The 16,719-nt window shown below is 35.3% G+C and overlaps 1 protein-coding gene across 1 annotated transcript in view; it reads right to left on the bottom strand.

The window, feature by feature from the left end:
* PPAT (phosphoribosyl pyrophosphate amidotransferase) overlaps window positions 1-16,719 on the bottom strand; it is a 35,158-nt gene that overhangs the window by 7,028 nt on the left and 11,411 nt on the right. The window contains exons 2-7 of the mRNA XM_004681278.2: window positions 4,311-4,377; window positions 3,499-3,705; window positions 1,889-2,001; window positions 1,661-1,806; window positions 1,070-1,142; window positions 231-440 (exon numbers count right to left, since the gene is read on the bottom strand). Of these exons, the coding sequence (XP_004681335.1) occupies window positions 231-440; window positions 1,070-1,142; window positions 1,661-1,806; window positions 1,889-2,001; window positions 3,499-3,705; window positions 4,311-4,377 (816 nt within the window). The remainder of the gene's footprint in view (window positions 1-230; window positions 441-1,069; window positions 1,143-1,660; window positions 1,807-1,888; window positions 2,002-3,498; window positions 3,706-4,310; window positions 4,378-16,719) is intronic.

Genomic DNA, 16,719 nt, shown 5'->3' with positions numbered 1-16,719 from the left:
AAAAAAAAAAAATAAGACATACAAAAACACTAGTGGGAACATAAACTGGGAAATTCACTAGTAAAAAAATTGATCTGAAAATCATAATTCTTATTCCTAAAAGAAAAGCAAAGTCCAAGAGTCAGATGAAAAGGAAAAAGAATGATCTATTGACTTGAGGCTCAGTCCAATTACCCTCAACATACAAGTGTGTGCCTTCAGAAGCCAAATAAGTCTTTGGACCACAAAGTGCTGTTGTAATAAGTAAGAGAGATATATCAGTATCTAAAGAAAATAAATTTAACTTACTTTGAAATATGCTATCTGGTCTTGCAAAATAAACATACTCAAAGATACAAAAAGCCATTGGGTTTCCTTCAGGCCTTGGTATAGTATCAAGAGTTTTGACACCACGTCTGGATATTTCCACAATTTCTCCAGGCAAGACTTCACGGAAATATCTTGAGAAACAATGTTGAAGAAAAAAAAACTTTAAATAAATCAGTCCTTTGGATGATAATATCTATTGTTAAGATACACAAGTATGAACACTCCCTTATAGAGGAAAAATATAAAGCGTAGAGAGGCCTAAAAAAAAAAAAATTCTTCCAATAGTAATTTCTTTGAATAAGATGTGTGGCTGAGGGTTTAAGTTTCATTGCTATCACTGCTATGGCCTAAGGCAATCCCTGGCCAAGAAGCTGACCAGCTATTGCACACAGCAGACCTCTCCTGTCCTACCTGCTGTTCCCTGGTGTGTATTTCAGTAAATCCCCCTGTTCTCCTCCCCACTCTGTCTCTAGTGAATCCTCTTATCACCAGCACCTCTGGCCTGTACCCCAGTTCTTCTACTAAATAAATAAATATTAAAAGGAAAAGAAGATAGCAAGATGCCAGTTTCAGAATTACAAAGCATTACAGGAACACAATGCTAAAGCTAAAGTTGAGGGTAACTGTTAAGTACAATATGCTTAACAAAATACATCTGTAAATGTCTTCCTGTTGACAGAAGAAAGCTTTCATGTAGAAATCAAAAGAAAATTTTAATGAATGCTCAAAAAGTTAATATGCCAAATGAGATAAAACTTACCTTGCACCAATAGATAAAAAACTACAAGACTCTGATGATACCACCCATCCTTCAGTTTCTGAGGATTTCTTCTCTGCAGATTACAAGACGATCAATTCCATTAGTGGATTTGAGAAAATGTAGGCATCTACTTATTTCAAAGAACAATAAAACACCAAATACATGAATTCAAAAATCTACAGAATATCTACTTCTATGATTTTACAAACACATGGATCCTTATTTGATATACAGGGAAGATAAAACGAATGATCCCAAGATTCCATCAAATGTTATAACTTCATTCCAAGTAAGTACTCGACAAATCAAAAGAAAATCACTAAAACCACAACGAGGAAATGAAAAGGTTGAACAAAAGATATCAATAACTAACTCAAACAGGAATAAACAGGGGTGTCCATACGTATATTAAAAGTGGGTCATTCTCAGATTTTCAAGGAACTCTACTTTAAAATCTAAGAAGTATTTTTTTTCCTATTTTACTTAGCTCCTTCTCACAAAATTTCTTTATCTAAAAGACTCAGCGTGTGCCAGCAGCAAGAGGGTGACCAAAAAAGCATTACGAACTTAATTCTTTCTGAAGCTCTTTACCTTTAACATTTATATCAGAAACAGGAATAAGACGACCAATGCATAAAGGGCGATTTCCATAAGGATCTCGTACTGCGTAGATAACATCTCTGTGCATTATAAGCAGGGAGTATGCTGTGGGAGCTTCATTCATTAAGTTTTTAATCCTGGAATTAATGAGATCATTAAATCAATTTCAGTTACAAACACATTACTAGAGCTGCAAGTTTTGCCTAGTTTTACAATTACCTTGCTACCCAGTCTGGGGTATCATCTTGTTCCTGAGGAGGAGTATATGCCAGTAACTGAGTAATCATTTCGCTATCAGAACTTGTCGACAGACCAATACCACGACCCAGGAGCTATTCAGAAGAGAAAAAAGTTTAATCATTAGTAAAGAAGCTCCACTTCACCCCACATCCGACCACAACAGAATTCTGATATGGATGTTCAGTCACGAAAACTCTGTATTCTACTAGTGGTATGTGTGTATAATAATAAAGAACCATGACTGGAAGCAGTGGAAATTTCTCGAATATTCTGAAACAGAGGGAAAAATGTGTTTTGGAAGGTATAAAGAAGTTTTTGAAAACTGAAGGAATGTAGACATGCAGTGGAGAAAATAGTGAAGAAGGCATGAGAATTTGTGGTTCTGTGTATGTCTTGATCTTCCTGACATATAGAAAACATTCCTATAAGAATGGCTACCTACCTACACTATCACCGGAACTTTCAAGCCAGGTTTGTTGGTGGAGTGATGGTAGCTACCATCTTCACTGATTATCACTGACAGAGTAGAAAAAAGCTGTACTGAACAACTAAAAAACTGGTTGAATGCACTCTGGTGATTACAAAATTCTGTGGCAAGATGTATAAGGAAAAAGAGTATGATTACAGAAATGTACAGACCCATCATAGAGTGATAATCCAGAACATTTTCAGCAGGCAGCTAAAAGTGTAGGGGTGAAGGTTAGCATCTGGTTGTGTTTATGCCTGGAAACAATAAGTTAAGTACTATTTGGAATTGAATTCTTAGTAGTTGTCTCCAGGTGGTGAGTATCTTAGTGATTTTGATTTCCTATTTATATTTTTGGGATATTATGACTTAATCAAATTTAGAAGGGCAATGGGTGGTTCTATTTTGCACCTACCAGTTCACCATTATCAGGCTTTTATAACTACCCCATGCAAAATGCCTGATTCTAGAATGTCAGGGGCATAGTGGTATAAGTATATAACTATCTTATGAAACACCACCTGTTTATTTTAAAAAAAAAAAACTTGGTTTCCATTAATGAATGGCAAGAATGGAAAAACAGAAACTCTAAGGAATATAAAAACACCGAATAGCTTTTCTGTATCCTAAAAGAAGATAAAATAGGTGAAGGCATAGATACAAGTCAACTCAGAATGCTCCAAAGGACATCATATGAACAAAAAAGCATACAGTAAGTATAGTAAACTCTTTGCCCCTCCCCCATGTCAATTTCTTGTCATTATTTTTAAATCACTTTTAAAAATTTGTCATCTTCAGATTTATATTCTTACACTCTAAACATAAGACAAAGGTAAAGGGATAGCAAGAATCTATAGACCCTCATTTCTCTGTGCTAATGCAACCATAAATCATTTTTTCAGGAGTCTATTAAAATACAGATACAAGACTCCCCATCCCAACATGGGCACAGTATCTTTGAATATACAATTATAAGTATTTCAGGTAACTGGATAAAATTGTTCTTTGAACTTAGATAGCAGGTGGCAACAATTAGAAAAATATCCGTTAATAAGATCCTCAACTGGTATTGAGTAACTTCATCAATTCATGTCAATCACATAAAAGTATTAAAAAAACTTACCTTTTTCCTTAGTTGAGCAGCATTTATTAATTCGCCATTATGTGCCACAGCTATTTTCCCGCGAAGTGTTTCAACAACAAAGGGCTGACAATTTTCTAATTCACAGTTTCCTGTAGTAGCGTACCTTGTGTGACCAATTCCAAGATTTGAAACATACAATTTCTTCAAACTGTCTTCCGTAAAGACGTGATTTACAAGACCCATTCCCTTACAAAATCAAAATAAAAGCTTATCTTAGGAGAAAATAGACTAGTAATGCCAACTAGTAAAACTCCTATATTTAAAGTCCCTATGCAGGCAATCCCAAATTAGAACATATAGTTTACACAGTATCTCTGTGCTGCAGAATGTTCTAATCCCCTTAAGTAGAAAGAGGGGTTGGGAGAGAAGAAGTAACTTAACTGTAAAATTTATTAACAAGATTAAACGAGATTCATAAACCATTATAAAGTGAATAATTCAGTGACATAATATTTTAACAATTTGAAGCATTTGTTTTAGAAGATATTTTTCAGTAAAACATAAAACTTATCAAACATAAACTATATTTCTTGTATTAAATAAAGAAAATATTAAGCTATTGTTTGTTTGAGTCAGCTAGCAAACTATCACCGGGAGAAAATTGCATCCTAATAAGACAAATGATAGAATATAAAGCTAGAAATAGTTGACCCAAAGAATATTAACTCTAAATGCAAACTATGTGTTCAAGGCTCTCCCCACCACCCCCTTGCTGAATATTACCTATACATACAGTTATTATCTGGCTATTGGTAACTTTATAAGTCAGCATTTTTCTATGTTCAAAATACCTTGTGAGTTTTGAATGTTGGCACCGAATTTCCGTCACTGGTTACAATACCAGCACTTTCCTGACCCCTGTGAATATAAAAAAGGTAACACCTGTTAATCCTAATCTATTAAGTTTTATAATGAACTTTGTGAAGCAGGTCCTTTGATTACTGTTAAGGGGAAGGATGTCCTAAAGGAACTGTGCAGTTTTTGGAACCCATCCTCTACTCAGGCTTTCTGGTCTCTACTTCCTACTTCAGTGATTGAAAACTACAACTCCCAGCAGTACCAGGGAGAGAACTGCGAGTATCCAAGGGCGGAGCTAAGCAGGCATTCTGGGACTTTGGGGGATAAATAGGGCGCCATTTCTCTCTGGCGCAGAATCAGCTCTCTGGAAAGCGTGAGTCGGCTTTTTCAGGTAGTTTGTTACCAGAGCTCCAAGTCAGCTGAGCGGTAAGATATTCCAGTTGTTGTTTCCTTTTCTTTTCCCCCTTTTGTAAATAAACCTATTTTGACCCATTTGTGTGTGCCTGCAGTACAACTGAATTTTAAGCGGGCGAGTGAGGCCCCACAGACAGGTAGCCCAGTTCACATTGGGGTGCCCTGTAACATTATTACTTCCATTTTACAGAAAGGGACACTAAAGAAATGGAAGTTAAAAATCTTTCCCTTTACAGCTTTTCTGTGAAAAGTCTGCTGCTGTACTTGAAGCTATTAATAAGCTTATCAGTGAGGTTTTGTCTCCTGTATCTTATCAATTATTAAAAATAAACATGTGGGTCCTCCCTGGCCAGTGTAACAGATTTAGTGCCTCTGTTGAATCCTCTCAACCCCACCCCCCCAAACCTCTAGGCTGTACCCCAGTTCTTTTTTGCATAAATAAATAAATCTTAAAAAAATAAAAATAAACACGTACCCTCACTATAATAAATAAAAACAAAATCATTATAATAAAATAAAATAAATATCTTGCCCAGTCACAAGGTGGCTCAGTAAGGACAATCCGGCCCAAGCTCCAGAACTTGGGCTTCTAAACCTCTGTACTATGTGACCTCTAAATAAATGAAATCCCCAAATAAAATAGCAGGTGAAAAACCTTAGTTGTGGGTATTAAAATTATGTATGCACATGTATATATGTAGACATGTATGCATTTAGCTTGTAGGTGCTTTCCAAATTTCCACCAACAAATATCTGGCTATCAGAAAAAGATAATGCTTATAAAAACCCCAAGCTAATTGGGCACTCTATATCTTCCAGCACTAGTATTTTTAGGAGATGATACAGAAGGAAAGTCAAAAGCTGGACAGAAGCTGGTAGGGTAACTAGTGGGAAGACAAAGGATGTACACCATTAAGTAATATAAATTCAAATGATACAACAATGTTCCAATGACTAACAATTTTTAATAGTTCTGAAGGATATTTATCAGGGTAGAAATTTATGTTCACAATCATTAACACACTCATTTATTTGGTAAAAGAGATCTTTTTCAAACTTATGTAATATGATTGTTTACACATTTAAATTGCAAGAAAAACTACATTAAGTCTATCTGCAAAGTAAAAATCTAACAAATAAAAATGGACACAATTTTACTAAATTAACAATCTTTAAAATCTCTGAAAGTAAATATGCATAACATGATCCACCCTGTAATACTAAATAATTCATGACTTCTGATTTCTTTTTTTAGTGAAATGATGTCCTCTTGAAGGGATGCTAAAACACATTTGATTCATATCAGACGGAGGAAAAAATGTTAATGTGAACCATAAAACTTAATTAAGGCAGGAAGAATCTCTGCCAATGATTTCCAAAACAGTGTTTTCAAAGCAACAATGAACTGGCAAACCAGAGTGTATTATGTAAGAAAAGATACACTACAAAAATAATTTCCTTTCCTTTTTGTCTTAATGGTAATTTTCCCTTAAAGGTGAAATCAAAATAATGTCAAAGAATCTTTTAGGTACAAGCTTCTTTAATCACAAAGTCTGTTCATTTGGCAGTTTCTCAAGTTACTCCCCTCAGGCAGCTTGAACCAGTTAAACTAGATCCTTTCAGCTCTTCTGAGCTTATTGACAACCAGCCGTCTCGTTTCCTAGGAAACAGAACCTTGGCTAGAAATAGTGAATCATTTCCAGGTCACTTTCAACATGGAGAGTGGAGCAGGAAAGCACTGGACTGAAGTAGAGGTTAAAGCTTTGCTAAATGTCTGGGCAGAAAAAAACATACGAAAACAACTTTATGGAACCCTGAGAAATAAAGGAATATTTATTTACATTGCTAAGAGGCTGCAAGCACTAGGAGTACATAGAGATTGGAAACAGTGCCGGGCAAAGTACAAAAATCTCAAATATGAATACCGAACAGTTAAATATGCCCACAATTCTGGAGACAGCTCTAGAACTATGAAGTTTTTCCATGATCTGGATGTGATCCTGCAGTATCAACCTGCTACACAAATAACAGAGGAAGATGCAAATGGCAGGTGCGTGGCAGCGCTGACCCAAAGTACAACCCCAGAGGCCTCTGAAGGTAATAAGGAAAAGTACCATTCTTTTGTTTTTGCCTAACAACTTGTGAATCCATATAATAAATACAGCCTAAGATAACAAGGTCGAGAAAAATAACTGACTTGCTATGGTATTTTGCACGAGGTAAAAATGAATTTTAAAAAAGGCTGAATCTGTAAAGTACAGAGAAAAAACATGACACTAACTGCTAGGGACAAATGCTCCTTAAGCATGTCTGACTTGTTTTTGCAAAACGGGTGGGGTTTAGAAAATAATTTTAGGTTTTAATTTATGACTCGTTGTATGTGTGTACACACAGACACATCGCAACTGTTGTTTTTCCACAGCTCTAAACAAGACAGAATTTTCTGCTGTATATTCATGCTCCCTTTCCCTAAAATGAAAATATCAAGAACTGATAAACACATCCTTGTTACTTGTTTGGAAGAACAATCCCATTTAAACAAGTAAAACAAAAACAGATTTACTAGATTAAGTAATGTGGGTGTTTAAAAAAGATTCTTAACCTGCTCTGTTCTTAAACCCAGCATCACTTACATAAAATCTGCTTACTGTCTGCAGAAGTCTTGAATGCATCACTAGGTGAAGTAAGTCAATGGAAAAAATTCAATTTCTCCCAGTCTTACAGAAGCTAGAGCAGTTACTCAATTCAAAACTTTTGTCAGTGCAAAGACTGAGGCATAGGCATTCAGTGAAGTGTATTCCCATGAGTAGAAGTAACATGCAAGAGAAAATAGTGATATAGTAAAGGTACCCTATTTACTAGAAAGGAGTTAATGACAGAGTTTCTAGATGAGTTTATGTGGATTCTCTGAAGTTTCCATTTAAACCTCAGTTAAGATATTATTTAGTTAAAAAATCCACCCCTTACACACACTCCCTTTACATTTCTGATTACTATACCAAATTCTGAGAAAGGTCTGCAGCCATTACCATACTGATTACATTATCTTATTCAGTTAATCAACCTGTCATCATTATTCACTTACGTGCCTTAAATGCCTGCCATATCCTTAATCTTTCGTTAGTTAATAAATGCTTTAAAAATATTAATAAGTTTAATTTTCTCTGCTCCATTCCATTACACTACACTATACTCATTGTATTATACTACAATACATTCTATTACCCTATCAAGAACTTCATGTAGTATTAAGATAAGCTATTAACTGCCAACTCCCTTTGTGTCCAGTCCTTGCCCATATATTTTCTATACTTAATGGTTGTTTATCAAATCTTTTAAATTATAGAACTGCAAGCACATTTTATCTGCATTAAAATCTTTAAATTATACCCAGAATCAATCAAAATTCAGGATTAATGTCACTTTTTAATGGTCTTAAAGTAGCACATGTAACAGTTTACTACAAACTGAACCAATAATACATTTTGCATATATTTAACATTATTTCTTTAAAAGTATCAGTTCAATTACTGATCAAAAGGGTCACTATTGCTAAAATACTGCTAAACATTCTGCTTTCCAAAAGAACTGTACTGCATAACAATGAGAATGTCTATTTTATAGACTCCTGCTATGAGAGGAATATGGGGCAGAGGAGGAAGAGACTAAATAATTTACTAAATAAAGGAAAATGCTAATTTAATAACAGTTTTTAATCAACTATGTCATCAAGTTATTTACAGTGCATTTGCTAATTATTCATGATGTGGAACATTTGTGTATTTTTCACTTTTACAAATTGACTTCATATCAATCAGGGTCTAGAAATTTTGATGACCTCTTCTGCCTTAAAATTTTGACCAATTTTTATTTGCCCCTCTGAACTCATGTTTTAAATATAATGGAACAGTTTCTGTTCTGAGGCTTAGAAAACCCTCCCTTCTGCAAGGCTGATTCACTTATAATATCTTCAGGTTTTCCTATGGTGGAACCAGCAAAAATTTTATTGGTGTATGGGAGACTGAAGAAGGAAAGAAAATGAATGTCTTTCCTACTGCTGGGATCACCCTCATGCAAGGAAAGGGTCCCCTCTGTTGGGCAAAAGTAGCCTCACTAACCTTAGCAAAGAACCCAAGTACAAACTTTGTGAGGCTTCATGTTCTGGTACTTAAAACCTTCCTCAACCTTAGGATACCTTCAGCCTAATGAAGCAGTTTCACATTCCTTCAGTCACCAAGTAGTTTCTAACTCTGTATAAAATGCTCAAGAGCAATTATTTAAGAGTTTCCATTTATGGAATACAATTTAGGGATCCATGCTAAAAACTACCAACTTAAAAAAAATTCCTTGATGAAGCTGGAGAGAGCTTTTCCTTCTCATCCCCACAGGTATCTTCACTCCAGGCCCTTTCCTATGGACATACAACCAGGCTCTAAACCAGATAGTGGAATACCAAACCCCATTCTTTAACTGCCCTTACAAGTCCCATTCAGGCACCACACTCCAGAGCAGGTCCTGTTATAATGTCAGATTTTTACTTTCCATATTTCCATTCTTACCTGCACGTTACCCTCAAATAGTTATAGAACCTGTAACAATTTTTTTAGTGAGTTTTAACTCAGTTTTAAATTCATGTAATTATGCCATTTGAAGATAGCTAGTTCTTATTTTTTTTTGTTTTCCTTCTTTAATATAGAGATCTTTAACATAATCATTAAGCCAACAAACAACATTCCTTTTCTTCTTTAATGGGAATGCCTCTAATTATAATGATGAATTATGATTTGAAAAGAATGTTTATGCCACTAAATCCATAACTAACACTTGACCTCCTGATGTAATAATACTACTTCTGTTACCCAGTAAAATTGGGGAAAAATTTGAATTCAGAAAATTACAGAGAGCAATAAAAATGTACTTAACTTCCTTTCCATCAGTTTGCAACCTCATTGTAACTAGGATTCAGCTTCATGTGCCACTGAAAATTCTTGTTGCATTTCTTTGAATGATGTAGTTAACTTTTCCCTAAATATTACCCTCATATATTATTTTTAAAAGTAGCAATATGCCTCATTTTATGAAAAACCTGTGTAAAAAAAAAACCCCAAACTGTATTACACAAGAAAATAAGGAAGGACTTCTTTTTTTAAGGGTGGTATGGCTCTTTTAAATGATATATCCCTAGGCCCACTTAAGTATAACTTAACTTTTGAAAAGGTTAGTATGCGTCATCAACTAATTATATAAGATACATAAAAGTGCTTACGATTTTACCTATATGCCAACAAAAGCTTTTCTGATGATCTCATTGCAGGTCTTCTCTTTTACATTGCTGACATCACTAATAAAGTGTCTATTATGTTAACGTACCTAAAATACAAATATAGGCAACTCATTTAAAATTTTAAAATGTAGTTTAATTTGAAAACTAGCCACAATTACCTCTAGAAACTCAAAGTTAGCTAATATTTCTAGTAGAAATTAAAAATAAACCATGTCAATGGAATGTAAGAAATTAGATTTCGCTCTCAGTATTTAAGTCAAAATATACTTCTTTGTCACAAAATGTGACTATCAAAAATGTACAGTCATTCATGAATAAAATCAAATTCACCTCAAAGTACTAACAATATCATCAGTTATATTAATCTAGTTTTTGTTTTCCTTAGAATTTATTTCTTAAAAAAATTCTGTTCTCCTTACAGGCAAAATGTCAGCTACATTAGAAGACAAAGAAGACATCTCAAGAAATCCCTTACTCTTGGTGTCTCATGTCAGACCTCTGGAACTAGGTATAGTTGGATGGACCAAAAAAATGAAACTGATCCAGTTTGAAACTGGAAAATAGGACTGGTCTCCAATCTGAGAATGGATGTTTTTTCATGGTAGAAAATTTAGGATTAATTTATGTTTCATCAAACTATACTGAAAAAAAAAATCATTTCTGAAACAAACGATTTCTTTAACAAGCTATAAACTAGAATATTTACCTTCTACTTTTTAATCTTTGTTGTTTAAATATAATAAGAAACCTGATGTTCATAATAATATAACAGGTGGTTAATATTTAATGAACACAATGCAGTATTCTTGAGAGTCTAAGACAAAACAGAATTTTATATTTCACAGTAATATAAAATCCATAATGAGGTTAAGGATCACTTAAAATTAAAATCAGAAATCCTACTTTTGCTTCTAAATTCTTAGTTTATATATCATAAAATATAAAAACTTCCTACACCTCAGGTAAATGCTACAAAATGTTTTTTAATGACTTAAATTATAGGACTATCATTTTAATAAACACATGAAACCTGAGAAAAACACAATATGGCTGTTAAAATAACAATATAACATCATTACCATAAAATGAGTCACAAAACTGTACTAGAAACCTAAATGAAAGCACCATACTATATTAAAGGATTTATAGCTAAGTGGAAATATTCCACATTGGAACAGGCTTCATAGAATCTCAGATATACTTTCTTACTTTAAAAAAGTATACTTTACTTAAAATGGCATTTTATTTTCACAAGGAGGAGAAGCATAGGTTGTTCCAAGCTTATGAGTAGCCTCCTCTCCCAACTCTGCCTGCTCACTAGAATCTCAGTCTGGGCTGAGGGAGATGGGTGGCACTAAAGTAGTGGTTGATAAGCACTCTGGAAGAGGTTCTGATATGTCGTCGTCAATGGAAACCATTAGATAGAGAAAAGGAAGCAGATAAATTGAATCAATCCATCTGTCCTATCACACACAAAAATGTTTTCAATGGTCTATTTTGTTATGTTATATTGCTCCCTAGGAGTATTACAACTTCCATTATATACTGATATATACCACTCCCCCAATACTAAAGGAATAGAATGAAAGATAAGGAAATGATTGAAGAAAGATGATCTAAAAATCACAACTTTTATTAAAACTAGTTACTGTCACAAAAAAAGGACAGACTCAGGTTCTATACCACATTTTCCCATTAAAAAACTAAGCTATCAGGTGGTCTCTGGTACAGTGGGTTGGGTCTCAACACTATGAAGCAATTCACAGCCACTAAAGCCTGAGTTGGAATCCTGGCCAGGGAGCTGACCCACATGGCAGAGCAGACCTCTCCTGTCTTGCCCGCTGCTCCCCTCAGCAGTGTACTTCAGTCAATCCACCTGTTCTGCTCAGCACTGTCTTTGTTGAGTCATCTAATTCCCAGCCCACCCCCATTCTTATCCCCCCAGCTCTAGTATGCATAAACAAATAAATCATTATTTTGTTTTTTTTTAAACAAAACTAAGCTACCATTTGTTATTCTGTCTCCTATGAAGAAAACTGCTTTCTTTACTAATGCTGCATCCAGTCATCTTGTCTGATATGTGTAACCCCTATCTCTTTTTCTCCCTAACTGATACAGGTACCTCTACATCAACAGAAGAACCACTAAATAATCCAAGTTACATTCCAACTGTAGCAAATGAAGGAGGAAAACACTGGACAGTGTCAGAAGTCAGGGCTCTACTAGACATCTGTTCTGATAACAGCATACAACAACAACTAGAAGGAACAGTGAGAAATAAAGGAATATTTGAACAAATTGCTACCAAGCTTCAGAATTTTGGAATAGACAGAGATTGGAAGCAATGCAGAACAAAGTACAAAAACTTAAAACATGAATACAAGATTGTACGAATGGCTCGAGACATAGGTATGACTAGGAATATGAAATTTTTTGCTGAGTTGGATGCTATTCTGGGACACAAAAAATCAGAAAAACCACAAGAACAGGGATCCCAGGTTGGAGAACAAACCACAGACTGTGCCAATATAAAAATGGAAGAAGACCAGACAGGTAGGAAGGTGAAGAAGTCACTGCAGTACACCATATAATCATAGTATCAATATAGTCTAGTCTCATTAAATACTATTTATCAAGTTAATTGCTCAATTTTTCAAATAATGTAATAGTTTATTTTTACATTATCTTGTACATTTTTTTCCCATCTCAGTTGTAATCCCCGTGTGTTTCCCATCACCAAATCACCCGTGTGCCATCACCATAGTCCAGTGCACTTCCCTCCCCCCCACTATTTTGATCCCATTCCCCACTCCACCCCCATAAAATGTCTCTGGTATATGGCTGTTCATCATTCTTACTGTTTTCTCACCTGGTCCATTATAGTCCTGCTATGTAATTGCTCAATTTATCATGAAACAATGTATATCTGATCTCCTCCAGAACAAATAGTACAAAGCTATACAAGTGGTGGAAATAAAATTGGACTACCAGGATGAAGTTAAAAATCGACCAATTTTAGTAAAGTAAAAGTGCAATTCTAAGGAGCAAAAGTTAAAACATGTTTTTATAACAATGGTAGTAAAACTGAGTAAATTTAAAAAAAAAATGAGTAAACAACAAAAAAAGAGGGCACTGAAGAACTAGAAACAAACAAAACCTATGAGACTGTCTTTGAAGTATAGTTCTTTTGGGACACATCATATTGATGTTAAAATGAGCATACGTCAAAGAGGATTGAGATTTCATACACAGAGACATGACATGAAATAAACTGGATGACTTCTAGACCTTGAGACACAAAATCTTATTCAAACACAGTCTCTGTGGAACCTTGAAGCAACCAAGTGCCCCTCTAGACCTGCATCTCTAAAATAGGTGGGGGAGAGGGTTTACAGGAGACATGAATTGGCCAAGATGGTCTTAAAAACCTCTAGACCTTAGCATCTGCTTAAATGATGCAATCCTAATATTCAGTACACAAGTGTGTTCCGAGGGGAAGGAAGGGGAATGAGAGTTAAAGTTAGAGAATAGTATTAAGTACTAAAGTGTTTCACTGGGGGACAAAACAGACATTGCTTTGTAAGAGAACTGTACATTTGCCCTTTTAAAATTGAAATGTAAAATGACTAGGGATAAAGTAGCTCCAACAGCAGTGGCAATGATTATGTTCATCCAGTAATTGCTTGGAGATGCGGGTGAAGATGACTTCACTAGACATATGTCAGAAGACTGAATTAGAGATTTAGAGCACTGGATATCCATAGTGAGCGACCTAAGCCTGAAAGATATTTAATGTTGGGAAGATTAAGCTGGAAAGCAGGCAACCATAGTACTTAGTTTTAGGTTCACTCTAAAATGGAAAATAGCATTAATGCTATACATAAATATAATAAAAATAATATATTAATTTAAAACAGTTCTGAAAATGACTTGAAAACTGTAATATATCTTATTATGTTCACACAGTTATTGCTGGAGATGCAGCTAAAGATGACTTATTCAGTATTAAGTCAGAAGATCTGAGAGAAACCAATATAAAACGAAGTCCTGGCACAGGTAAAATAGTACTATAATAAGATGTCATTTTAAGATATTGTAAGAACCCATAAAAGAATGTTATAACTTTACGTGAAGTATTGTTGGATGACTACATTTACAATATATAAAAATGGAAGGTACAAATTATTAATAGAGGTTATGTTCCCTATGGTTGCTGTTCTCAAACTGTAGCAACAGTTTGTGTTCCAAATGCACATTCCTGGGGCCAACCTGGAGTCAGGAACTCTGGTCTAGCAATTGGTCAAGTCCTCCAGGTCTCTGCTGCATGCTTAAGGTTGGAAATTGCTGCTCTATAACTCAGGATATGTAGGCGGATAAAGAAAAATGAGTGTCTCCCATCTGATGGTTTGCCTCTTTTATACAAACTAGAATTTAGGGGTGGGGTAGAGTGTGGAGGGAGACTACCAAGCCCCCCAACAGAAGCCTGGCCACCACAGGCCTTGCACATAAATCTCAGTCCAAAGTTTCAAACAGACTTGGAAACCAAAAAAGACCAATGCTGACAAACAACCAGGTAATCAAACCCCCAAACTCACAGCAAACTTCTTTCTCTGATTTACCAGCTAGGAAAGATCAAAGCTCAGTGGAAGAACGAAAAGCTGCTACAGCAGTGACAGATGAAAAGGAGAGACAGGGACATGCTGCCTGATAAGGGATAAAGTGGCAAAAGTAAACAAAAAGCTCTGGTGAGGTTTCTGAGGGCATCGTCATTGAGTTAAAATCCAGTAAAATCTGATTACTGTATTGTAATCTGTTTAATAAGACAGGAAGATTTCCATGAAGGAAGTTAAGCAGTTTAGCACTCAGAAGATTTTTAGCTTGTAAATCCTCTGAAAAACTCACTTAGAATAGAATACCTCAAGGTAACTTTGATAATGTAAAACAAAAATTAAGTCAGAGGTAAGCTGATAGGTTTTCATTCTAGAAACTGTTATTTTAAACTTTCACATGAAAATAAAAACCCTAACAATTAAATACACTAGAAAAAGGCTATAGACGCATGGGTTTTAGGCAAAACTGTAAGAAACGAATCACTACTTAGAAAACTGTGTGCTAAGGTATAAAGATAGGGATATAAAATTAGCTTCAGTTAAACATTTACATCAAATGCTCTTTCTTTAAAAACAAAACACAATAAAGTGATGGATATGTTCATATAAAAGTAGGTAGAAGTTATCTCAATTCGATTTTACATATTTTACTGATAAAGTATTATAACTGGAGTTGCTATTCTTCTTTATGGTTAATATTGACATTTGGTCATGAAACTGATGCTCCTAAAGTAATTCTTCTCTTGAATGTATGCTATAGCCTCTGTCTTATTGCAAATAAAAACCCAGTTAGTGCTAAAAATACCCTGGATTTGGATAGCTAATTGGTTTCCAATTTAAGTGGAGGTTTTGACCTAGTGTGGTCTCAGGCATCTATTTTTAAAAATTTATTTATTTATGCATACAGAACTGGGGTACAGGCCAGAGGTGCAGGGGTGAGAGGATTCACCAGAGACAGAGTTGGAACAAAACAGGCAGATTGACTGAAATCACTCCTGAGGGGAACAGCATGTGGACCAGGAGACATCTGCCACACCATGTGAGTCACCCCCCTGGCCGGGGATCAAACTTGTGCTGCAGTGGCTGCAATAGCTTCATACTGCTGTGCTTTAACCTGCTATGCCACTCAGGCATCTATTTTAATACAAGAGCATCAAGCATAGCCAGGATTGGAAAACCATGGCTGGACTGTCATGTTTAGAAAGTAAGACCAGCAGAGGGCTGAAGAGAGTAAATAAAAAACTCAACTTGATCCCAATTTAGGGGAGAAAAATTAGCTAATCCTAATGTAGTGTCACTTGTATAATGCATGACTAATGAAAGAAGCTAGTCACTGGAAGGAATTATAGAGTACTTGCTTAGGCTATGCTGATTACAATAAGTAAAAAGAAATTACACCCCCACCCCAAAGAAACACCCCATAAAATTGAATAAATATTTCTTTGGATTTAAAATAAATGTTCTCCATGGTCTGAGGCACAGGCAAGAGAAAATAAAAAGAATGCAGAAATTTACCTGAGGAGGATCATTTGCCTAAAGAGAAGCTTGTGTCTGACAATCTAGTCACTTGTGTCCTCTAATTAAGAGAAACAAACTCGATTTAATTCATCATCAAAATCAGTTGTCATTTATGTGAGGCTTAATAAATCCGCCAGTATCTTGGTATTCTTGCAAGTCACCATGGATCAGTACAGTCACAGATGGATCAGCTTTGTCCTAGTGGCATGAAGACAGGCATACTCAACATAGTTCTACAGTATTAAATATGTCCTAGAGGGGAAAGATCACTCTTCAGCCTAAAATCACAAGTGAAAGACTCATTGTTCTTCTACTAAAATTAAATTATTACATAATGGCCAGTAGGGGGCATTAATGTATCTATTGTAGCACTTCAGAAGGTAGGCCAAGCACTGTTTTCCTCAATTAATTAATTAATTTTTTTTTAAAAAGATTTATTTATGCATACAGAACTGGGGTACAGGTCAGAGATGTGGAGGGTGAGAGGATTCACCATAGACAGAGTGGGGAGCAGAACAGGCAGATCGATGAAGTACACTGCTGAGGGGAGCAGTGGGCGGGTCAGGGGAGGTCTGC

The sequence above is a fragment of the Condylura cristata genome, unplaced genomic scaffold (genome assembly GCF_000260355.1).
Source record: "Condylura cristata isolate star-nosed mole 26May11 unplaced genomic scaffold, ConCri1.0 scaffold00012, whole genome shotgun sequence".
NCBI lineage: Eukaryota > Metazoa > Chordata > Mammalia > Eulipotyphla > Talpidae > Condylura > Condylura cristata.
The sequence above is the reverse complement of the archived record's forward strand: the minus strand, read 5'-3'. Positions and strand labels throughout refer to the sequence as shown.